This window comes from Corapipo altera, unplaced genomic scaffold, assembly GCF_003945725.1.
Source record: "Corapipo altera isolate COAL_440 unplaced genomic scaffold, ASM394572v1 45, whole genome shotgun sequence".
NCBI classification, from domain to species: Eukaryota; Metazoa; Chordata; class Aves; order Passeriformes; family Pipridae; genus Corapipo; species Corapipo altera.
The window spans coordinates 2,383,946-2,407,848 of record NW_020884877.1 but is presented as its reverse complement, the minus strand read 5'-3'; the positions used below and the strand labels follow the sequence as shown (position 1 = coordinate 2,407,848).

Genomic DNA, 23,903 nt, shown 5'->3' with positions numbered 1-23,903 from the left:
TCCCTGCCTCTGTCAAAGCTCTAACTCTGTAATGACTACCTCTGTGACCACAAGCAACTCAGCTGTACCCAGTGGTGACAAAAGGACAAGCAGAGGCAAGGATCACACAGGAAGATTTTAGATGAGAGAAAGCTGGAAAAACAGGAAAGCTTTTAGATGCCTATGCTCCACCTGGCTTTTCCTGCAAGAAACCACAGCTGGAAATGCAGCTAAAAGCAATTTTTTTTTGCATTTTTTAAAAACTAAATATTCTTGATATTTAATGGCATAGCTAAGGTGAACTCAGCTGCCATCACAGATGCCTCACTACTCAGCAAGGTCAATTCTTCTGTCCCTGCCATTCTAAATGTTTGTCTTTCTACCAACCATTGCAATAGCTCTCTGAGGCCAACGTTCAGAGGTGGTCTGTGAAAAATAAACTCAAGCCAATGTGCTCCTTATCAAGTTCGCTTTGTTTTCCATAATCCGTGAAGATTTTCTAGGACTGCCATGGAAAATGAGAGAAGTAGCAAAGTTCCTCAGCTAAGTAGAGGAAACTGGTTTTATTTACTTTTTTAGGTTTTTTTTGGTGAGCTCTGCAGTACAAAAGCATTAATAAAACAACCAAATACCACATACAGAAACATTTCTACTCAAGTATTTCCGAGTACTCCCAGGCTGTATGCTATCAGCCCAGGCGTTTATCCCTATCCTATAGCCAAAACCCCACAGATTTATATATGACTGTATATATTTTTTTTTAATTTAAATGTGTATAATCTCTACAGGTCTTCTATATACATCAAGGAACAGAATCCAAAATGGTTTTAGCCCTTTGAAACAGCACACAAGATCTGCTCCCTTGGAGAACGATTTCTGACAGGCAGTCGGGCAGATCCTTACGGAGAAAAGCCCTGCAGAGGAAGAGCATGGAGCAAGGGGAAGAGCCTGGGAAGTGCTGAGAGTGGAGCTCAGCCCTCTGGACACGCTGGTTTCCTGAGGTTCTCTAGACCCTCACCTCTGCTCCGGGCATAGGCAGAGGCCATGGGCGTCAGGCTCTTGTGGAAGTCGTGCACCATGCAGACTTGCGCCTCCTCCTCGCTGAGCGGAACTCCAACAGCAGCACCTAGTGGGAAACACGAGCCAGGGCACTCAAACCCTGTCCCTGGGATCTCCCCACACTGCCAGGGTGAGGGACACACACCCCACTGGCAGGGCCTGCCAAAAGCTGGAGTGTGTCCAAGGAGGAGCCACCCTACCTGCGGGGCTGACGTGTTTGAAGGAGGCAGCCGCTGGAATGCCCAGAGCCTGCTTGAGCTCCTTCACCAGCTGCCAGGCATTGAGGGCATCACAGAGGTTGATGAACCCTGGAGAGCCATTCACCACTGCAAACACAGCACACAGACACGTTAAAGTGGGCAGAGCCCTCTCCCCAGAGCCTGCAGAGTGAGCACAAAAGATTTCTCCCACCGAGAGCTGAAAGCAGTACAAGTCATTCCTGTACAATGACCCAGGTTCCTCAGCAACTGGTTAAGTGCCCAGCAATCCACAGCAAGAGTAAAGGCCTTTTAAAAGTCTGCTCTCAAAACCTTTTGCTCTGGCCCTGAAAGAAGAACTGCTTGTTCTGATATGGCAGCACTGTGAGCATTTCAGGAGAGTGGGGGAAAGATAATTTTAACAATAACCCCCATCCAGGGCAAGTGAACACAGTGCTGTTCTGTTGCCATTCTGGAAGGAAGACTTGCAAGCAAATCAATCTCCAGTGCAGGAATGGAAAAGCTTCCTAAGAGGTCCAAGAGTTGAAACTGGGAAATGCTGCAATACAAAGCTTCACTGTTTATTCAACAGGACAATGCCTGCACACACTGGAAGCAGTCTCAAGAACAAGAGTAATGAGACCTCTCCAAAACAGGGGTTTCCCTCACTGCAACAATGCTGTGGTGAGTGGCACACCCCATAAAATGGCAGAGAGACATACCAGACCTGTCCCAAACTTGCAAGTGAGACTAGTACCCCTTCCCTCTGCCACCATCAGCAGAAGCAGCATTCTACAAAACTAAGGTAATTAACCACTGCTCAAAACCACCAAAGAAATTAAAAAAAAAAACCAAACAAAACCAATTCAGACATAGAGAAGAAGAGCTTGGTTTCTAGACAGATTAAATGGTAACACAAAAAGATGGGGAACATACTAAATGAGGCAAACGGCAAGTAGAAAAGCATCTTCAAAGGATGATGAGGTTTTCCTTTGCAAAATCTGGATCTAATGTCAAGCAAAAGCACACTATATAAATCTGTTTAAGTATCTTAAGACACACAGTCCTACAGCAACAGAGAATATGGACCAACAGCAAGTTTTGTGGGGATCAGCAGACAAACTTTTCTGTCTCACACAGCTCAACCTTTTAACTGCCATGGTAGTGCCACTCAGTAACAGAGCAGTTGTGAAGGCACTGCAGGCCATCTAAGGCACAAGATGGTCTTTCAGTCTGAAAGACGGCCAGCAGATGTGTCCAACCACCTCCATTCCCAGCCATCCCACAACTCCCTTTTGGCCAGTATGGCCAGGCTCACCTGTCAGGGGAAGTTTGGCTCTCGTGGTGTAGAGCTGGGCAGGACTCTGGTGAGGGTTCATGCCATACCTCAGGGGCAGCTGGGACACCCCCTTGCTGTATTCCTTCCTAAAGTAGTCAGAGATGGCTGCATCATACTGGGCAGTGTGGGTGAAAGCCTGGGGACACAACAGGGGACACCTGTCAACTCACAAACATCAGCTTACAATGGATTTGGTGTTTGAAGAGGTGAGGAATGAAAGGCAAGTGAGTCAGGCCCAGCCCTTCACTGGAAGCAAACTCGACCAACCTTCAGTGCCAGGAGCCTCCTGGTCTCCATGGCAGTGTCTTTGTCCCCTGATGCCTCCATCTCTTTGGCTACTGCAGAGTAGTCTGCAGGGTCACACACTACTGTCACCCGGGCGTGGTTCTTGGCAGCCGCCCGCAGCAGGGCAACTCCTCCTGCAAGACAAGGGCATGGGCATGAAGCACTTCCCTCCTGGACATGGCACAGGAGCCACAGCTGAGGCCAAGGAGGGACATGCATCAATCCATCATTTGTGCCAGACGAACGTGCCCCCTCCCTCCAGCACAGAGCAGGGTGAGGGTGCTCTTCAGAATGCACAAGGCTGGGGAGTTTGACTCAATCCACTGGGGAAGGTGCACACTGACTGGCCTTTGCAGGCCCAGGTAGAGCTGCAGTGGTGGGGAAACAGGTCATGGGCCAGGATGAGCAACTGGGGCAAGGATGTCCTCGAGCAGCACAGCCACATCCCAGAGATGGCTGTAGCCACATCCCAAAGATGACTGTAGCCACACGTGGTTTAAGCACCATGCTCTGCAACACCAGAGTGGACAGTGGTCTAAAGAAAGATTTATTTCTACCCTGCCAAGCAACCAACATTCCCAAGCCTCTCTGCAAATAATACTGAATTTTGCCCAGGTCTCTCTGTGTGAGATAAAATGCCACAGTTACCCCTCAAGTCTGACTCTGCACAGCTGTTGCAACACTTTAAATCAGACAAGATAGCAGACTGTTGCAAAGGAAAAGGAGAGGCTGGCACTGCTTCATGCAGAGCAAGTATTACTCCATAAAACATTTAATAGAGAGCTCTGCTGGGCATCATTTGGACTAAACTACTGCAGGAAAATTCAATCCCAATCCAACTGCACGGCACAAAACTGCGCCTGTACTGTTCACAACATGCCAAGAAGAGATGCTGCAGTGAAGAGCAAGCCTCTTGGGGTTAATAACTAGGAAGAGACAATCTGCTAATACATGTGTCCATGCTTCCAAAGTCAGGTCCTAAGAACTCTCCCACACACGCAAACCAGTCCCTTTCCTTGTAACAGCTTCCTGCAGTGAAGTTCTCAGCCATCCCCAGAGCACTTTCAGATGTTCAGCCTTTTCTCTCCCGAGCTCATGTTTTTTTTAAGTTTTCATTACACTGCCAGAAGCAGCAAAAGGTTTAGTCTGCTCCCTGTGTTTCAGTAGGAAGCATGTTCCCCCTGGCCTTTCCTAGCACAGCTTTCTGCAGTACCTCAGGCCCTCTCTTGGGCAGTGCACGACTTGCCCCCCATGCAGTGTGCCTTCCCAGCCTGTTCCTTGCCATTTTAATTGCAGATCTGCTTAAAAGCAACAAGGCTTACCCAATATGCCTTCAGTCTGCTCCTTGCAGCTCCTGAGCTCTCGAGCAGACTTCCTTTGTGGGTGTGCAAGGCCACCAAACAAAAAGGAAAAGAACTGAGACCACTCAGAGATCAGAAGCATCAAGTCTGTCTGGAAAACAGATCTGCTCTCCCTTTAACTTACCAATATCAATCTTTTCCACCGCGTCTTGAACAGTTACACCGGGAGAAGAAACAGTCTTCACAAAGGGGTAGAGGTTACACACCACAACTCTGAGAATTGAGGGGGAAAACAGTTATTCAGCAAGAAACAAAAATGCCAAATTAAAGCTTGGAAAGCACACGATACCAACAGTGCTTTCATGGTCTTCTTTCTCAGGGACCAGCTAAAATCCTGTGGCCAAGGCTTCTTTCTCCAAAAGACTAAAGACACAGTGGTGCTCAGCCAAAGGCCAAGTGATGGTACAGTGTATTCTGACATTTAACTGGGTTCTGTGTATCAAACAGTGCTAGAACCACAATTTACAAAAGCCAGTTTAAAGGAAGAGATTCTTTGCATATGTGGGCCTGTATTTAAATGTTCAGTGATGTTGGTGCACAACTTGAGCCATCTCAAAGGACTTCAAAGTGAGTTCTCAGCAGTACTAAAACCAGGCACCCAGTAAGCACCCAGGGCAAGGGCCATTGCAAACAAAGTACAATCAATCCAATTTTCCACAACTTTTCCAAGAGCAGAAAATGACCTACATATCACCTTCTGGACTTTTAAAATGCCAACAACATATTAAACCTGAGCGTGCCACCCAGATCCCACAAAGCCTCTGCAGTACATGAAAGCAGGGGGAAAAATTGATTTTTCCCTCTCAAGCTAAGACTAGACCTTACTGGAATTAGTTTTTTCATCTGATCTGGAAGAAGGTTTGTATTCCAGCAAGCATGAAGTAATAACTTGCCCTGTCCCATCCTACCACTGCCACATGAACTGTAGCGAAAGAAGGGATTTGTTCTGACCTTCACAAATAAGATTTTTAATCCAAGCGAATTAATTTACTCTCTTGATCTGAATACATGAAGGTATTGAACTCCAACTTGTGCCCAGTACTGGCAGTGAATTGCTGTGATGAGTACCCTCATGTTCAACTTCTAATAATCCTTTGTTCCCACTCGGTGTGAACTCCAGCAGAAGGGATGATCAGCTTCCAGTATGGCTTTCAGAACACCCAATGTCCCTAAACTTCCTACAATGTCTTTTATTGTCTCTTCTGTTTCTAATACCCCTTTCCCCTCACTTATTCATGCTCCTAACCTGTTGCAAACCATCAGGAATCTGTGGACTTTAACACTGCTAATGCTTTTATCTGTGGAAATCCAGACAATCAATATCAAGCTTTCCCACATTGACTTGGATATGCAAATTTCATGCAGCTAGGCAAAGACAGTCCTGCTGAGGATCAGCTACTTCTGCTTTTTGTAAGAGAACCTGAATCCAAATTATTACTCTGGATGCAAGTGCACTATAAGTCACTGATGTAAGGGCATGTTATTCCCCCTGCAATTCAGCAGAGCCTGCTTTAATATGCAGCTTGCTCTGAAGAGCCACCACTGCTGAGCCATCTATGAGGATTCCTGTGGTTTTAAATTTCAGGTTTTCAAATTCAGCCTGGAAATCCATCCATCAGTTTTTAAAAGTAATTTTAAAACTTAGGATGCATTCTGGCCCCACAGTCATACTGTACCTCCCATCCTGGCTATACCTACAGTTCACTGTGTCCAGCTAAACCATTGTTTCTAAAGCAGGAGCTACTCACTGACATGCAGATGGTTATTCACAAGCATTGGTTAGATGTTAACATCAGTTAGTGACACACAGTCCCAAACTGCCCCCTGTCAATGAACCAGGTTCTAACAAAAATAGAAAAACAATCTTTGGTACATTAGTGCACAAACTGTTTTACTTCAGTTTCTGGCTGCAGCTCACTTGCTCCCTGGATGGCTCTCAAAGTTTAAGTTTTTTGTCTCTTATCTGTGTGTTTTCTGGTTAAACAAATGCTGCGTGTTCCTGACCCACTTCTCGTGTCTGTTCTTTATTTATGTGTTGAAACTCAGTAAACATTAGGCAAATATCAAAGGGTATATTTACTAAGCAAGTATTTCAAAATCAGGAATTGCCATCTGATGGGACAGGTGGAACCAAGCTGAGGGGAGAGGAGCCAGCTTCAAAAGTACTCAACTCAGCTTTGCAACCCGTGTAATGTGGCGCTACATTGACTGAATGTAACGTGTCAAAATTCCCAGAGAACCAGAAGAAAGCAAAACCTCTGTTCCCTGTGGAAGCCACAATGTAACTTTTTCCTGGTTTAGTTTTCCCTTACTACAAGTGATGAAGATGCATCTTTAGATTACAATTTTAAATACAAACTATCTCCTGCTATGGAAAAGGAAGGAGACTGCGGATCTTCCAGTGTGCAGATGTTACAATCCCTACTGCTCCCATTCCCTGGGGCTGCCTGGTCTCCAATGTTGGTTTTTGATTACTGATGGTTTGCATCATGTTCCCCAACATTTACCTTATGAGGCTGAAATCCTGTTTCTTCATATCAGCATTATCCTCTGGAATATTGCGAGCCAAGATGCCTAGTTACAAAAAACAGCACATCTTCATTGAAAAAGAGCTACATCACCACCAGCTTTTTAATTCAACATCTCCTTTAAGACTGTGCTTTTCCTCAGAGACTTTCTATCATAAACTTTCTCATTCTAGTTCAGAAAACACCCTCAGCCCCTACTCCTTTATTCCATTTTACAGACTCCTTGGCTGTTCCAATTCCACACTAACAGCTGTTTTTCCCCTAATGATAATTCCTAGACCATTCCAACTACTGAACAGCAATTTCAAAAACATACTTTATAAGCACTCAGTTGCTACTCCTAAAACATTAAAACTGTCATTAAGGAGTTCATGGGAGAGAAAAAGGGCACTTGCCCTATGACACAAGGGAAGCAAGAGAGGCTGTGCCTCTAGCTGAGCAGTGTAGGTGGCTGGCTTGGGTCTAGGAACTTGGAGAAACAGGCAGGTGACAGGCTGGCACAGTGTGAGCAACAGCACAATCCTGGGTTCGAGGCGGTCAGAGATTGTCTCCAGCCCCCAGGTATGATGGACAACAGGTTCCACGCCAGGGATCTCCAGCACAGGAACAGGAGACGAAAGAGCAGATGGATTAATGTGCAGATGGACTAACTGTCAGAGATCTCTGCTGAAGAGGAGCCAGAGAATATCAGAGTATGCAGAAATCACCCACTAAAGACTATGCTGTCGTGTTCCTTATGCTGCAGATCAGATTCATCCACAGGTTAAATTCCATGGAGCTCTCTGCCTCAACACGCCTGCAACTGACTCTGCAAAGGATGTGCTAAGGCTTTTACAGAGAAGCTCTGTTACTTATAGCCCCGGGGAGAACAAGCTGTGCACAGATGCCAGCACAGCAACAAGCAAGTAACTCAGCCACCGTGCACTTCTCCACCCCTGTGCACTTCTCCACCCCGTGGCTTTTCACCTCTCCTCCTGCTCCTACAGCAAATCTGTTCTCATTACTCGGTTCTTCCACACAACCCTTAAAAAAAGACATCTGTCAGCTCCCTCTTCCCACCCTCACTGCCCATTTCTCTTTTAGACTGAAAAATATAATAGCAGAAACATACCAGCATGGACTGCAGGATGAAGGGTTTTCACACGTCCACCCAGCATCTCAGGGAAGCCTGTCAGGTCCGAAACATCTCTGCTCAGGGAGAAAACAGATGGTAACAGATGTGCCATACTGACTTTATCTATAGGCTGAATGAACCAAACCAAATGAATTGTATAAATTTCACTACAAAACCTCCCTATGCCAAAGGGGCAACAACTGCTTTTCCCATGAATGGAAATAAAGTTAACGGGTCACACTCAACTAAGCAGTACAGTTATTTCTCAAATACATACACTGGAATAACCAAGATAAGCAAATCCCAAGTCAGCATGGTTTATAGAGAGAATGGAAGGCCATGCTAAGGTGATACAACACTTCAGTGCTCTTCTTCTCAGCTTAAATAAAACATTAATTAAAATTTCACCACTCCTTGTGACTGTTTAGGATGGTGAAGGAACAATAAGGAGAAGGAAATGGAAATGTGGCCATCTTTGCTTCAGACTTCACTGACAGCACAGCCAAGTAAAGCAGTTGGAGAGACATGACCAAGTGCTGGGTAACAGCGAGGACAGGGAGCACTGGGGGTGATGTATACTCGTGCTGATGTGTCCCAGAGGCCTACCACTGCATTCACTGGAACCAAAACAGTCACGGTCACTTGTCCTGCCAAATAATTGACAGGTTTTTAATCACTGCACTGGAAACCATTTTTATTTGGCCAGAACAGGTTTTTAATCACGGCATGGAAGAAACCAGAATGAATTTCCCCCAAATCATTGGCCAAAACAGCATGACTGTACATGCACCTTCTCAAATGGTGGATGCACAACACTTAAGTGCTCTGTCTGGATCAGTGGACCACTGTGCTGGGAAAATTATTTGTGACAAATGAACTCCAGGAAGACCAGGCAAAGATGAGCTTGCACCTGGCTGTGAGGAGCAGCACTAGGGTCAGATTATGAATGTCAAGAAAACAGATTGTCCCATGGAAACAAAGCTGCCTCAAGGCAGACAAGGCATCACCTGCAACACAAGGCTCCTGACACCTCTCTGTGTGCTGACCTGCACAGTAACGCTCTTCAGCCTCAGCAAACCAACTCCTGGCCAAAAAGCCTCTGCAGTTTGCTTTAGGGCACGTTTGGTTTTTATTTTTTTCTGAAGGGAAGACTTGCTTTCAGGCCATTTTTGCTCACAGAGAAAACAATTTAAGCAACCTCAGGGCCCAAATGAGCCTTTTTGTGGAGATGTCCAGGGGAGCGTGTGTACCTGACAGGTAAGCCAGCATCTCTCAGGGATTTGGCTGTTCCTCCGGAGGCAATTAAACCCAGGCCGAGTGCGTGCAGGCTCCTCGCAAATTCCACCAGGTTGGTCTTGTCAGAGACACTGAGCAAAGCTGGCAGGTGGGAAGAGCACGAATATTTGGGTTTTAAAAGTGGAACAGAGGGAACAACAAGATTAAGTGAGTGAAGCCTTTATAACTTCTGTAATGTAGGGAACGTACGTGATGCGAGTTGGCTGGGGAGGGGACGGGGAGCACCAGAGCCCCACAGTTCCCCTCACGGGGCAGCCGCCCCTCAGGCGGGACCCCTGAGGCGGGGGCGCGGGCGGGCGAGGGCAGCGCTGCCGCCCGCGCCTCAGGGCGCCGAAAGCGCGGGACACCATCGCCTCCGGTCCTCCCGCCTGCTGGCGCCCGAACTTCATCCCCCCGCGCCCAAAACAAGGTACAGCCGGCCCGAGGGGAAAACAGTGCCTTCCCGCCCCGCAAACACACAGCCCGGGAACCACCGGGATGGAAGCGGCGGCCCCGCGCTGAGGCGCCTTCCGGGGCCGCCCTGTTGAGTGGAACTGGCGGCCATTTCGGGGCCGGCGGCCGGGCAGCCCCCCCACCGCCCTCACGCACACCCTCCCCCGCCTCGCGTTACCGAGCTGCTGCCGGGCGGCCATGGCGCCGTCGGTGGGTGCAGGATGGGCGGGGAGGCAGGAAAAGGGCGAGCAGCGGCGGCCTGGCGGGCTTTGGGTGCACGGGGCGGGAGCCGGAGGGGGCGGCCCGGGCGGGGCGGGGAATGGAGAGAGGCGGTGGTGCCCCGGCTGGGGGTGCGGGCATGTGTGTCTGGGATACACGCGTGTCCTCGGTGCGCCACAGAGGGTGTGCGGTGGAAGTGCCCCGTGGTCGGACGTGTTGTGTGTGCGACACGTGTGTGCCCGCGGGTGCTCCCGCTACACGTGTGCGCAGTGCATGTATGTGCCGCAGACAGGGATGCATCACACATAGAGAATCACAGAATAGCCGGGGTTGGAAAGGACCTCTGGAGATCCTGCAGTCAAACTCCCCTACCCAGGCAGGGTCACCTGGAGCAGGTGACACAGGAACGTGTCCAGGTGGGGTTGAAATATCTCCAGAGAGGGAGACTCCACGACCACCCTGGACAGCCTGTTCCAGTGCTCTGCCACCCTCCGCGGAAGCAACTTCTTCCTCATGTTGAGGTGGAACTTTTGTTTTAGTTTATGGCCATCGTTCCTTATCCTGTCGCTGAGGACCACTGAAAAGAGTCTGGCACCCTCCTCTTGACACCCACCTTGGAGATTTTATATGTATTCATGAGATCCCCTCTCAGTCTTCTCCAGACTAACCAGGCCCAGCTCCCGTAGTCTCTGCTCATAGGAGAGATGCTCCAGACCCTTCATCATCTTTGTGGCCTCTGGACCTTCTCCAGTAGCTCCTCGTCTTTCTTGTGCTGATGAGCCCAGAGCTGGACACATATACATATGTATACACATCCATATGTACATATACACATACATATGCACGTACATGTGTGTGTGGGTGCACAGCCTGCAGGCACGGGGGACAGGCAGGCAAAGGGCAGCAGTGCTGGGGTGAGCAGGGGGCACAGCCCCCCTGGGCCCCACCTGAGCTGTAGCTGGTGGTGACCCTGCTCCCCAGGTCCCCGTGGGGACAGGGAAGGTGGCCACCAGCCTGGTGTGTTCAGGCCAAGCACCTTCAGGCCAGGGTAAAAGGTTTTGTGGGGCCTCCTCAGTGATAGGAGTGATAGGATACCCAGCTTAGTACACAGGTGAAAAATGAGGTGTAGGTGAGGCAATGCCTCATTGCAGTGAAAGGTGGTGCAATAAGGACAATTAATTTTTCACAGGAATACTCACTGGAATTTCATCTGTGGAAAATCCTCTCACGGAGCTTACAGAGGGGCAGAGACAAAACACTTGTTTACCAAGTCTGAGGTAAAAAATTGTTTGCAAATAGTAAAATCATGCTTTTCTTCCTTTATTTAGTTTTTATTTTTCTCTGTAGGGGAAACTAACATGGGGGAGCTTTTGTTCTCTGCGGGCCTCCAAATTTCCCGATACTCCCTGCAAAAGAGCTTTTCTTGTTTTTATTCCAGCTTCTGACTGTTGGTTTTGGCTGCTTAAAATCTGAACTGTGCCCGTGTACACCCCAGCAGGGTTAAGGTGCAGCACTGGGGCAGCAGCAGCCCCATGCTGCTTTGCAGGTAGAGAGCTCTGCAGTTAATTTGCAGCACAACCCCTGGCCATATCTGGTATATTGAATCAGGTTCTTATGCAATAAAATCAGCATGGGCAGGCCCTGAGTACTTGTCTCACATTTTCATGTCCACACAGGTGTTCACTGTACACTTGCAGCTCCTAGAGCAGTCAGACTACCATTAAAAAGCAGTCCCTACTTCCATTAAAAAAGAAGGAATAAATGAAATTTTTTAGCTCTTGCAGACAAAAAGTTGGGAAGTACAACACAAGTGCAACTGGAAGGCCCAGAAACTTGGCTGTTTTGATTTGTGACTCTCTGGCCTTCGGCAGTATTGTCTGTGCAAGAAAGAGTCAAGCAAGAAATACCAAGCAGACCAAATAAACCTAGTTTGTGCCTTACTCTCAGTAGCAGCCAGTGACAAGCAGTAATAAATTACTGCTCAGGAAGGTGGCTGGGGCCAAATGGAAATATACTGTTAAGTGGTACATGAGCACCATCATTATGAAAATACACACCTTTAAGAGAATCAAAGTTGCACAAGGAGTGCAGCCGAGGTGGGCTCTGGTGGTGATTAATGTCTGTGCAAATGAACAATCCGAGGGAGCTCTGCATGTTTATCCAGGCTGGAGAGCAGTTGTGTTTTCCAGCTGCTGGCCCTGTCAGCCTGTGCACAGAGGACAGGGACGCTGCTGCCTTGGGACAAGCAGTCAGAGGGACATTATCACTGTCAATGGTGGCATTGGCTCTGCTGCGGCTCCAGCGGTTCGTTGTCCCTTGGTGCGTGAGTTGGGGTTTTGTTTGTGCAGGGCCTGGGGTGGCAGGGGGTGGTTTGGGCTTTCCCCCTGTCCCAGCACAGGAAGGACATGGACCTGTTGGAGTGAGTCGAGAGAAGGCCACCAAGATGATCAGAGGGATGGAGCAGCTCTCCAGTGAGGAAAGGCTGAGGGAACTGGGATTGGTCAGCTTGGAGAAGAGAGGGCTCTGGTGTGACCTAATTGCAGCCTTCCAGGACCTGAAGGGAGTCTATAGGAAAGAGGGAGAGAGACTATTTAGGCCTGGAGTGGCAGGACAAGAGGGAATGGCTTCACACTGACAGAGGGCAGGGTTGGATTGCATGTTAGGAAGAAATTCTTCCCTGTGAGGGTGGGGAGGCCCTGGCACAGGTTGCCCAGAGAAGCTGTGGCTGCCCCATCCCTGGAAGTGTCCAAGGCCAGGTTGGACAGGACTCGGAGCAACCTGGGCTAGTGGAAGGTGTCCCTGCCCATGGCAGGAGAGTGGACTGAGATGATCTTTAAGGTCTCTTCCAACCCAAACCATTCCATGACTCTATGATTGACATCCAAGAAGGGACATTCTGGCTGTGTCTAGAGGGGTGTCAGGATTTGGATGTGATAGATCTGTCCTGATTTGGGGATGGCCATGCAGGGAAAGCAGTCTGCCTCCCCAGAGGTTCAGTTTTGCTTTGTAGAGCTTAACTAATTAACTGTTTTTGGTGATGTTTAAAGGATATTCAAATATCCTGTGCTCTGTTCATGTCCCATCATTTATTCAATAGGAACGAGGTCTCACTGGAGCTTTTTCCTGGTGTTTTAAAGCGTTACAGAAGCTCTTCTTGAGCCAAGAATGCAGTCACATCATATTGGAAATCATGGGGAGAGGTAAATGCTAGAATTACAAATACCACATTAAGGTTATTTTTAAATCATATTAGGGCCTACATCCAAGAAAGAAAAATCAGGCTTAATTAGCACTGTGCTCTGCTGTGTTAATAAGGAGAAGTAAAAAGAGGATGAGGCTGAATAGAGGCATACAAAAGGGATGATGTTCCTGGTTTGGCTGTTGTTTGGCAGTACCCTAGATTCCCTTCTTTTGAGACTGTAGGGAGCAAGCAATGATTTTTAGCCTGGCTCTGAGCCCCTATTGTAAGTCTGTTTTCTACTGTGGGTTTTTTTTTCATGTATCAGACCAAGAGGAGTGTAGAGCATGAGGTTAATCTGGCTGTCTATTAATTTGTTTGGGTAGGAAGCAAACAAGTTGGGATCCTCCAGCTAATCCTGCAGCTGCCTGCAGGCTGGCAGAGGGGTGGGCTGGGCCTGGCAGTGGACAAAGAAGAAGACCCAGCCAAAATGTAGGACTTTCATCTGAAGTGGAAGTCTGAGGTTGGTCTGGTTTGGGGCTTCAGAGATGAAGTGTCATCAGTGATGAGCATTACACCAGTGTCTGACCTGGATCTGCCCTACCCTGGTGAGGTGTCTCATAGCCATGAGGCTGCTGTGGAAAAGCATGGTATTGGGGGCATCTCTGCCTGTATGAAAACAATCTTCAGCTTTGAAATGCTGCATCATATCAGGTTTATTTTCCTTTACCAGACTCTGCTTTCATTTAAATATCTCCCTAATCATACACAAACAACCCCTTGACTCCTTTATGTTCTTTCTGAGCTGCCTTCAAGCAAAGGTTGTGATGTCTCAGCAGGATGGTATTCAGCATGGTGTAAGAGAAATACATCTCTGTCCTACACCAGCTCCTGTTTTCTGTTTTCTTCAGTGGCAGTTATTGAAATGGGAGGCAAGGAAGTATAGATGCCCCATTCACAAGGGGCACTGCCTTGTCTGCATTGGTCTGGTGTCTGGTCTCTTCCTTCAGGATGCTGTTTGTCAGGCACTGGGCCTCAGTTTGTCCAGTCTCACAGGGACCACACTCCTACAATCCCCAGTATTATGGGATTGCTTACTGCAAAGCTGAGTTCTCATGAAGGTGCATGCTCAAGAGGCTTCAAGTGGCCTGTCTCAAATGTTGCACAACAGTAGAGGTGGGAGTGGAATTGAATCTAGGCTGTTTCTCGATGGTTAGTGCCATATCCAGGCTTTTGGGTTATCTGCCTTTTCCTTTCAGGGTTCATGAGGACTGCAGGTAAAATCTTTTTGGTGCTAAGTATTGCTCTGTTGAACCTTGTTCAAAAACTGCCTTGCACTGCCTGTGCCACTTGCCACAGTTGCCAGACCTCTGGGGTAGGTTCAGTGCAGAGCTGACGAACAGGTTATCCTGGAGAATGCCACAATAACAGAGAGGCTTCAGAGCCCTGATGCATTTTGAGTTTCTTTTTCAACCCTTATCAGCTTGGAGCAGCTTTTGTTTTACTGTGTTCCTCAGAGGTCCCAGCTAAATCACATCCATGGCACGCTGTGTGCCAGCCTGTCCTTGTAAATCGCTGCTCAGGGTCCCACGTAGCTGCAGAGATGACAATGAGCCTCTTAACTAAAGTTCAGGGGCACCAAAGAGCTTTGCCTGGACAATTTGACCTGGGGTGTGAAAGTCTCATCCCCTCTTCACTCACCAACACAAGTGGTCAGTCTTCCCACACCTTTGATATCAATGTCTGGTGCTTTTCCTGCAAAAGAAACAATTCCCTTGTAATGGAATAAATATTGCAGATTTCAACCTGAGTTATTCTCCTAATGCTCTGGGTTATGAATGAGACCCAAAGGTGCATAAAGTGAACAACGATTTATTTTCTGAATGCTCCCATTCCCTTCCTCACAGAGGCTTGTTCCTATCCAAGCATGGAAAGAATAATAATAACAAAAAGGTAAGAAATAGTGTCTTCTCTTGGCGACTTGGAGCCCACTCTATGGTCCGAAACCCACACGCAGAAGGAATCAGAGAGCAGGAAGCCCCGTGTTGGTGGGGGAGGAAGCAGCCTGGGAGGTGCAGGCAAAGGGCAAAGAGGTGTTTTACAGAAGGGCCATGTGGCCTCAGAGCTCCCTCAGCTGAGCAGGAGGGACGTGGTGGTGCCGGAATGTTACTGACAGGCGGCACTGGGGAAGATGATGCTTGAAGGGTGTGACTGAACAGCTCTGTTTGTGATTGTAAATATGGGGTTTGCAGTAAAAAAAGTAATCTCACCCACTTTGAGGTTCTTTATGTGCCTTCTCGAGCTATTTGTGTGAAAGGAAGGATTCTCAGGAAAAAGAAAAGAGGGGGAAATATTTTGTTTGGGTTTTTTGGATGTAGTTGCAAAGAAACAGCATTATCTGCAAGTAACAGGCTGCTTTACCTTCTCTTAGCACCATAGAGTCATGGAATGGTTTGGGTTGGAAGGGACCTGAAAGCTCATCTCATTCCACCCCCTACCTGGAAAGGGACACCTTCCACTAAACCGGGTTGCTCCAAGCTCCATCCAACCTGGCCTTGAACACTTCTGGGGATGGAGCAGCCACAGCTTCTCTGGGCAATTCAAATCGCTGATTCTTTCCCAGAGGAGCTGGTTTTATAGCTGTCTCCCTTTGCCCCCAGCTCTTTGGACACTCATTTGTGTCCCTGGGTGAGAGGGCTGCAGCAGGGATAGCAGTCCTGCTGGGATGCATCCGGGAGAGCAGTGCTGCCGGGATGCTGCTGGGAGAGCAGTCCTTCCAGGATGCGGCCGAGCTGTGCAGGGAACCGGCTCCCACTAGAGCGCGCTATGACAGCTAAAATGGGGATGGTTTTCTTGTCGGGGTGGAACCATCAAAGATGCCTATGCAAGAAAGGCCACTTCTGTTTTTACACTGGGAATCTGGCGGGGTTCCCCATCGGTTGGCTGCAGTTTCCCTGGATGAGGCTGAAGGGTGCTGCAAAGCCAGCTGTAGCTGCCTGGGAGCACTGAGGTTTGGGCTGAGTCAAGTGCTGGCAAAGACCTTTGGGAAGACCCCAACCTGTACACAGAGGGCAGGGAGAAGCTTTGTTCTCAAGCCCTGTCTCATCCCACAGTCCCTTTGTTTGCTGCTCTCTGTGGCAGAGGAAGTGGAAATTGTGCATGGACATGGACAGGAGTCCACCTCAAGGTCCCATTAATGGTCTCCTGTTGTCATTAGTGCATTTCAAAGCTGCCCCTCACAAACTTGCCCATCGTCACACAAGAATTTTCTGCCTCGAGCCCGGCTCTCAGACCCCCGTCTGCCACCCTCGTTTGCTTCATGTTTACTTAATTAGCCAGCTGGAGCATAATTCCTTTCATGATCTACAGTCTAATACATAAAGATGACAGTGACATGAATCTTGGCTCAGGATTCAATTTGCATTTTAATTCATTGTGGTTCCCCAGATAGGTGGAATTTGCTCCGACAGGATCTGGGAGCTCATGAAATGCTCCATGGGCGGGGTGTTCTCCTGTGTCCCAGGGAGGGCCTGGAGCGATAGGTGACATAGTTTTGCTGTCCACCAGGCATCATCTGCTGGGGGATCTACAGCAAAAATCAGAGCAAAAATCATCATTGAGGAGTTTTTATTAGAACACAATGCAAACAGAGTGACAGCTCTGGTGGCTGAGAAGCATCTGGAAATCGGTGAAGCCTGGCAAGAGAACTTGCAACAGATTAAGGAACGCAGGCATTCTGTACAGCAATCCAGCCCCAGTCATCTTTGGGTCACACTTCCTGAAACACTTTTCTAGGGAAGAGACAGGGAGGACACAGTGACTTCCCTAAATGGAAGACTAGCCCACATTGGCTCTGAAGGCTTTAGGCACAAACCCCATCCCTTCTAACATCCAGGAGCTGGCCAACAGGGAAGGGAATGCTGTGAGCCTGTATTCATTTCCAGCTCTCCGGGGGACCCAGGAAACCTGTCCCATTGCTAACAGGCTCACAGGAGACCTGACAAGCCAGTGCAGGCAGAGCTGCCATTTTCCAGCATGCCTGAAAAACCAGCAGCTTGCCAAAGGGGGCACAGGGAGGCTCTCCAGGAAGGACAGCCATAGGTGGGGGGTTGTGTGTTACACTGGAGGTCTCTGCGATCCTCCCCCCCGGGAGCCGGGATGCAGGATAAAACCAGGGCTTGCCGCAAGGCCCTGTGAGCAGAATAGAAATCATGGCTAAACAGGAGCATGGAAACGGAGACAGGGCTGTGTGAGCAGATGTGGCCAGATCACACAGCAGCCAGGGCCACAGCCAGCGAGGCTTGGAGCAGCCTCTGCCTGGCAGATGAGTTTATCCTCATGGAAGATGAGTTTAGTTGCAGCAAATCAACCATTTTCAGATTTTGCTGATTTTACACAGGCTAATTTTAATAACAGAAGGAAAGGGAGAAATATTTTTTCATAAATCTCTTATTCTTTTCCTTTTTTTACTCCTAAATAACTGGACTAGATCACTCTGTTTTGGCCTTAGAAACATGGATAACATTTTAATGAAAAATTGTGGAGGAAAAAAAAAAGAAAATAAATGTTGTCTCTTTTCTGTGTTCAAAACTCGATGGCTTTGGATTCCCCTGGAGTTTCTTGTGCTTTCTGAAATGCTGTTATCCTGTATGCCCTGCATTCCTAATCAGTTGTGGCTCTTTCTTTCTCTTCTGACCTTCCTTGCTCAGAGTCTCCAGTTGCAACAGAGCAAATTCTGGCTTTTCAGAATCATCTCACAGAAGCTTTGTGGGTAGGAATGACTAGAAAAGGAAGCGTTGGGGTTTTTTTACACAGAAAACATTATTAAAACAAACCTTTAATTTTTCACCTCAGTCAAAGCCAAGTTTCTCAGCTTTTCATTAAAAACCAAGTATTTGAAATTGTTCAGAAGGCCATAAAATGAACATTTCCAGGTTCTAGAATAAACAATGTCATTTTCCAGACAGTACTTTTCAGAAAACTAGGATTTAATCAGGTAGCTACTATTCCATTAACCAGGGTCCCCGGGTAAACACAGCTCCAGATTTGGGAAATGCAAGGTTACAGTAACCCTGTGGGAATTCAGGGAGGGGTATTGGCACTTCCCTGCATGAAATGGGGGCAACAGCATGTCTGTATTTGCAGTGCAGTTGAAATCCATTGGTGAAAAGCCCTGGGCAGGACTGAGTTCCATCAATCCTGGGCACAGACTGCCTGTGTTCCTGTGGCACATCCACCTGGAAGAGGCAGGGAGCCTTCAGGATGGGGATGACGAACACCACCCCTCACCAGGCAGAGCTGAGGCAGGTACTAATTAACCTGGAGCTGCAGTGGTGCTGCTCATGGCTCCTGCCAGTATTCAAGCTGGGTCTTGACTTGCTTGTTGATTCCTGACCCTTTTGGGGCAGGATCAGCATTGGCTTTGTGTGGTGTACCTCTCCCCACATTAGCTTCTGGCTGTCTCCCTACGTTTCAGGCATGGAAACTGTGTCCCCGTGCCCATCTGTGCTCCGTGGCTCTTGTTCTGGAATCCCTGGAGCTCTCAGTCCTGCTTTAATTGTGTGGAGCTGTTTTTTTGGGCTAAATTAACAGACACATGGGGGGGACAATTTTGGCCCTATAGGAGTTCAGTGGGAAGAACTGAGCCTGGGACTCAGGCCAAGGCAGCAGGGCCAGAGGGAATTTATTGGGACTCCCTGCAAAACACAGCTACACACTTTCAGGAGGGTTCTTCAATTTACCTGACTAATGTTTTCTCTAATGTTTTCTCCAGCCCTGTAATATCATCAATCACATAATTATGACCTCATCCCATTCTCTATTAAGACTTGGGTGACAAATAAAGACAGGGTAACACTTCAGTTTATTTTGCTGTGTTTTATTGACCAGTTGAAAAGGAGCAAAACATGCTGGGGACAGAATTCCCAAAACACAAAATTTTGCTGACAATATGCAATATTTAGCTATTTCTGAAGAGCTAGAAAGCGGGACTTTTTTGTTTAGTTTTGTTTTTATTTACACCATTTTTCACATAAATACACACCTTGTCAGGCCTGGAAAAAGTCTCTCTTGGGTCTATTTGTGTCCATTTAACCCCTGTCACAAGCACACACCAGCATCATAACGCACACATGGGGAGAAGAATGACTTCTCCAGGCAAGAGGCAGCTTAATCCAATGGGTCAGATAAAAATCCTTCAAATAGAACATGGAGAGTTCTTCCTGCATAGACTGAGCACTGCAAGGGACCGAAATCCCAGTGTTGGGCAGCATCAAATCCCACTGATGCCATCAGCTATGGCAAGGAGCACACTGAGACTCGGAGTGAAGAACACATGTTACGGAACTTTGTGAAATGTTTTTGACTCCTGGATTAATGTTGGAGACTCAGGCCTAATGTTATAGTTTGGGGAAAGGATGTTAATTCTTCACATCCTGTATTTTTGGTCAGTTCTGATGTTTCTTTGCCAAAGTCCTCTACTGGCCCACTGACTGGAATTTTACTGAGTCATCAGCATCATCCCACCTGGAAAAAGGGCGGCTCTGTTCTTCAGAGACATTTTAGGCTAAAGAGATCCTCTTGTGAGCATCTTGGGAAGACCCTGAATGCTGATTTTCATGGGGTTCCTTGTCTTCCCAAGAAGCAGGGATAACTGCCAAGGCTGTGGCAAGTCTGGTGTTTGAGATCTGCTCTCCAGCTCTGTTGCAGACTCCCAGTGTAACAACTGGAACAGATCCTACCCTAGCACAGCAGAAATAAGGCAGAGCTATAGCAGGGAGTAGATTAAGCCTTCCCAGTTTAACCCTAAAGAAGTTTCCACATTATTAACCAAAGCATATGACATTGCTGGCTGGGCCAGGCTTGGCTTAACGCGGGGCCAGGTCAGAGGCTGTGCCTGGCCCTGCTGGTGTGGCTGGTGTGAGCAGGACTAGATTGATTCCCTCCAGTCCTTTCCCACCTTCTGATTTCACCTTTTCCCTGCCATCAGTATTTGTGTTCTCCTCTGCCTAAAGCCTCATTGCTACTTGCTTTGTAGCTGATCACATAATTTCACTGCAGATCTTGGAATAATTAGTGGTTTGGGTGTTTTCTTCTGATGATGATGAGACATTGGTGGTTTGAGGTTTGGTTTCATTGTTTGTTTGTTTGCTTTTTCATTCAGAGAATGAAGCTCTAATTCATTTACTTCAGAAAACTGAAAGCTGTGACTGAAAGTTGCATGAAGGTTGAAAACTAGAAGGCAAACATTGAGAATATATGGAGTGTTTTTATGCACCTGTCAATTTTCAAGCTGCCTTCACAGTTCCCAAGCCTAACTTGAAAGTTTGGATGTTTGGGGTAGGCAGTACTACACAAATAATATCCACTTCCAACACTGTGCATTCAGAAGCCTCTTGTTGTTGGCACTGTGAAAACACTGCTATTCCTCCTACAAAGAATATCATGGAATACTATTCATACCACTTTGATGCCCCAGTTTGAGCAATGCACTAATTTCTTTTATTTCCACCTGGCAGCTGAAATCCTGCAGCCCTCCTGAGCTTGCTTTATGGTTTCCCCCTGATTTTCACTCGTGCTCACATTAGCACTGAGTCATCTTTGCAATCCTTGCCTTTCCCCTGTGTTCTCTTCTCTACAACATGACCGAAATGTGTTTGCACAGGATTTTTATGAGCTTCTGCCCTCACTAACGAAGGGCCAATTTCTCTTTGGAAGTTCCCCCCATCAGTTCTGACATTTCCTGCAGCCCTGCCATTGCTTAGCATTAATTTCTACCACTTCCCCCGATTTTCCTGGAAGAAATTGTGATTAGGCAATGAGTGCTGGGCTGTCCATCATTTCATGCCAGGCACAAGTCGCACGGTGCTTCTCAGCCTGTAAGGCACAGATCGTTCTTAATCAGCCCAAGTGTGCCACGGGTAAAGGAGCTGAAGACCTGATTTCCATGGCCATCCCCTTGGGATCCTGTCTGACACTATGGAAGTGAGGCAGAGCCATTTTAAGTGCCATGTAACAGTGCAGCACAGCTGATTAAACCCCTGCAAAGCTCAGATGGCTTCACAAAAGCCCTGTCAGTCAGCTTGCGTTTCATTTCAGGTCTTATTTTCATTTATTTGCAGCACCGCCTACTATGTGGAGAGTGTTTGCTAAACACTGAAGAATAATGGTGCTGTCCCACCTAGCTGACAGCAGAAGAGCTGACAAAGGGCAGGAGTGCAGTAAAAGTGGTAATTTATGTATGAGTCACACTTCCCAGCCAGCTGTGCTGATAAAAAATGGCTACTTTTATGGGAAGGCTGGAAAAGAACAACAACAAAATTACCTTTGTGGGGGAAAAAACAAACAAACAAACAAAAAACCCCACCAAACAGAAAAACCAAACACCTAAATATTTGGACCAGCAGTTAAAGATGACTTATTGCCACCAGCACAGGGAAGGGAGTCCTGGAGAGGCATTTAGGATTCTCAGATACAGGCCTGTGCAGGGAAAGGTGTTTCTGGCACAGACACCTACACCTAAGACAGTCTGGAGACAGCAGCTGAAGGTCTTGCCTATGGCAGAGGAAAACCTGATAAGGAAGCAGGAAAACAGAAGATCATGAGTGTGAGAGATGAGAGTTGTTAAGCAGGGCTGGAGTTATGAGCTGAGAGCAATTGGTGAGGCAGGGCAGGAAGACTTTGGAGATACTTTTTCGGCAAATTGCCAGGTGGTCCCATACCCACCTGATGCACAGAATTCTGCAGGAAGATTTGTGTTTCCATCCAGCAGCGTGACTTGGGGTCTGACTTTGCTCCACTTAGAGGCAATAACACACTCCTATTGATTCATGGGAGCCATAGAAATCAAAGGAAACTTGCTGTGGCAAGTGGCTAATTCAATAAAAGCATTGATTTTTTGGGCTGGACAATTAAAGAGCATGAATACTGTGTAGCTGATTTCTGTCTCTGAATTAATGTAACAAATGATCATTGATTCAAGTGAGAAGAAACTGTACCCCAAAGGAAAGGACCTTCCATATTAAAAATCCCCCAGCCTATGTAGGCTGGTCTTTAATGTAGATAGATTTGGCTACCATTCTGCACCTGTGTTGGTTAGAAGGACTTAGGAGTTAGCTGACTGGGTCCTCCTCACCTCACAGACCAACAGAGGTAAAGGCAGGGACACAGGGACAGGGAACACCCTGGAAAGGGATGCAGGAGCCCATGGGGTTCCAGACAGGTAGTGGGAGCACCACATGGCATCACTTCAGATGGGGGCTGTGGTTTTCCCTTGGATTTGAGACAGAATCACAGAATGCTTTGGGTTGAAAGGGACCTTAAAGCTCATATTGTTCCACCCCCTGCCATGGGCAGGGACACCTTCCACTAGCCCAGGTTGCTCCAAGCCCCATCCAACCTGGCCTTGGACACTTCCAGGGATGGGGCAGCCACAGCTTCTCTGGGCAACCTGTGCCAGGGCCTCCCCACCCTCACAGGGAAGAATTTTTTCTTAATATCCACTCTAAACCTGATCTCTTTCAGTGTGAAGCCATTCCCCTTCCTCCTGTCATTCCAGGCCCTTGTAAATAGTGTTTCTCCATCCTTCCTGTAGGCTCCTTCAGATACTGGGAGGCTGCAGTTAGGTCACTGCAGAACTTCTCCAGGCTGAACAACCCCAATTCTCTCAGCCTTTCCTTATGGGAGAGGTGCTCCATCCCTCTGATCAAGTTGGCAGCCTCCTCTGGACTCGCTCCAATGAGATGACATTCTTTCTGTGCTGAGGATCCCAGAGCTGGAAGCAGCACTGCAGGTGGGGTCTCTCCACATTGGAGCAGACAGCTGCCTCTTCCTCACCTTGGGGAAGGTGCTTTGAGCCCCACGTCAAAGCCATAGAAGAGGAACTTCCCAAAGCACTCACTGTAGCTGAGGACAGGCCCTGAGATTTTCAGGGCTGCTGAGTAGTTGCAGACTTTGGTTATAGCTTCATGCTTTGGTGCTCTGCCTCAGGAGCCAGTGTTCAATGCAGTATGATGATTCCTTTCATAGGCAGCTGGTTTGGCACTGTCCCTTTGCAAACCCCTTTTGCTGCTGAGATTGGCTTTAATGGGTTGGAGGTGAAGGGGTGAATCTTGAACTCGCTGCACCACAGAAGCCCCGGCAGATCAGAGTGGGGGGTCCCAGCTGCTGACAGAGCAGCCACCAAGGGTGACCAGCCTTGCAGCGGGGAACACATCCCAGTGTTCCTGGCTCCTGATCTGCAGCTGGCTGCTGTGTGTGTGCTGCCAGCAGAGCTGGGTGCCACGGGTTTGGGGCTGTGCTAGCACAGAGACTGCTGCTGTGCCTGCTGGGGATGGTCACATGGGGTGCAGGGGCAGGACAGGCTGTGACATTTTAGCAGCTCTGGCTGTTTGCATCAGTGTGAGAGTCAGGGCCCTGACCTGGGGATGTTTCACATCGATCCACGGACTCTGACGTAGAGCAGGCTCACCTGGATAACATCCCATCCCAACACATGCTGACCTGCCAGACACAACACCTCCTGTCATCGCCCCTCTGCTTCTGTCTTTGATGCCTTTTATTTTCCTTTTCTAGTGGCCTGTACCTGCAATAGAGATGTTCTGAGAGTGCCCAGAAGACACAGTGCAGCTCCTGCCCTTCATCACAGGAACAGGACTGAAGAGGTGTGATAAGAGTGTGGAGCATTAATGGAGCGGGATGCTCAGTGCCAAAGGGGAGGAGGGATACTTTGATCAGTCACCAGGATAAAAGCTGAGCTGCTTTACAACACAGCCTGCTGGAAAGTAGTTGTTAGAAAAACGTGTCTATTAAAAGGTCAGGCGTGGTCCTGTGTTCTGGACTGACACTTGCACAAGCTGGTAAATTATACATAATGAACACCTTATTAGGTTAATTTTGTCTATTTGGGGTCATCATGA

At 47.9% G+C, this 23,903-nt stretch overlaps 1 protein-coding gene and 1 long non-coding RNA gene across 2 annotated transcripts in view; one reads left to right on the top strand and one right to left on the bottom strand.

The window, feature by feature from the left end:
* Positions 1-9,877, bottom strand: part of ATIC (5-aminoimidazole-4-carboxamide ribonucleotide formyltransferase/IMP cyclohydrolase) — a 20,981-nt gene extending 11,104 nt beyond the window's left edge. The window contains exons 1-9 of the mRNA XM_027636712.1: positions 9,769-9,877; positions 9,113-9,239; positions 7,860-7,936; positions 6,728-6,794; positions 4,345-4,433; positions 2,842-2,993; positions 2,554-2,710; positions 1,239-1,364; positions 998-1,105 (exon numbers count right to left, since the gene is read on the bottom strand). Coding sequence (XP_027492513.1) covers positions 998-1,105; positions 1,239-1,364; positions 2,554-2,710; positions 2,842-2,993; positions 4,345-4,433; positions 6,728-6,794; positions 7,860-7,936; positions 9,113-9,239; positions 9,769-9,790 — 925 coding nt within the window. The 5' untranslated portion in view covers positions 9,791-9,877. The remainder of the gene's footprint in view (positions 1-997; positions 1,106-1,238; positions 1,365-2,553; positions 2,711-2,841; positions 2,994-4,344; positions 4,434-6,727; positions 6,795-7,859; positions 7,937-9,112; positions 9,240-9,768) is intronic.
* Positions 9,486-23,903, top strand: LOC113944087. Its single transcript, XR_003526575.1, has 3 exons — positions 9,486-9,567; positions 10,999-11,086; positions 23,560-23,903. It is a non-coding gene; the product is annotated as an uncharacterized LOC113944087 (long non-coding RNA).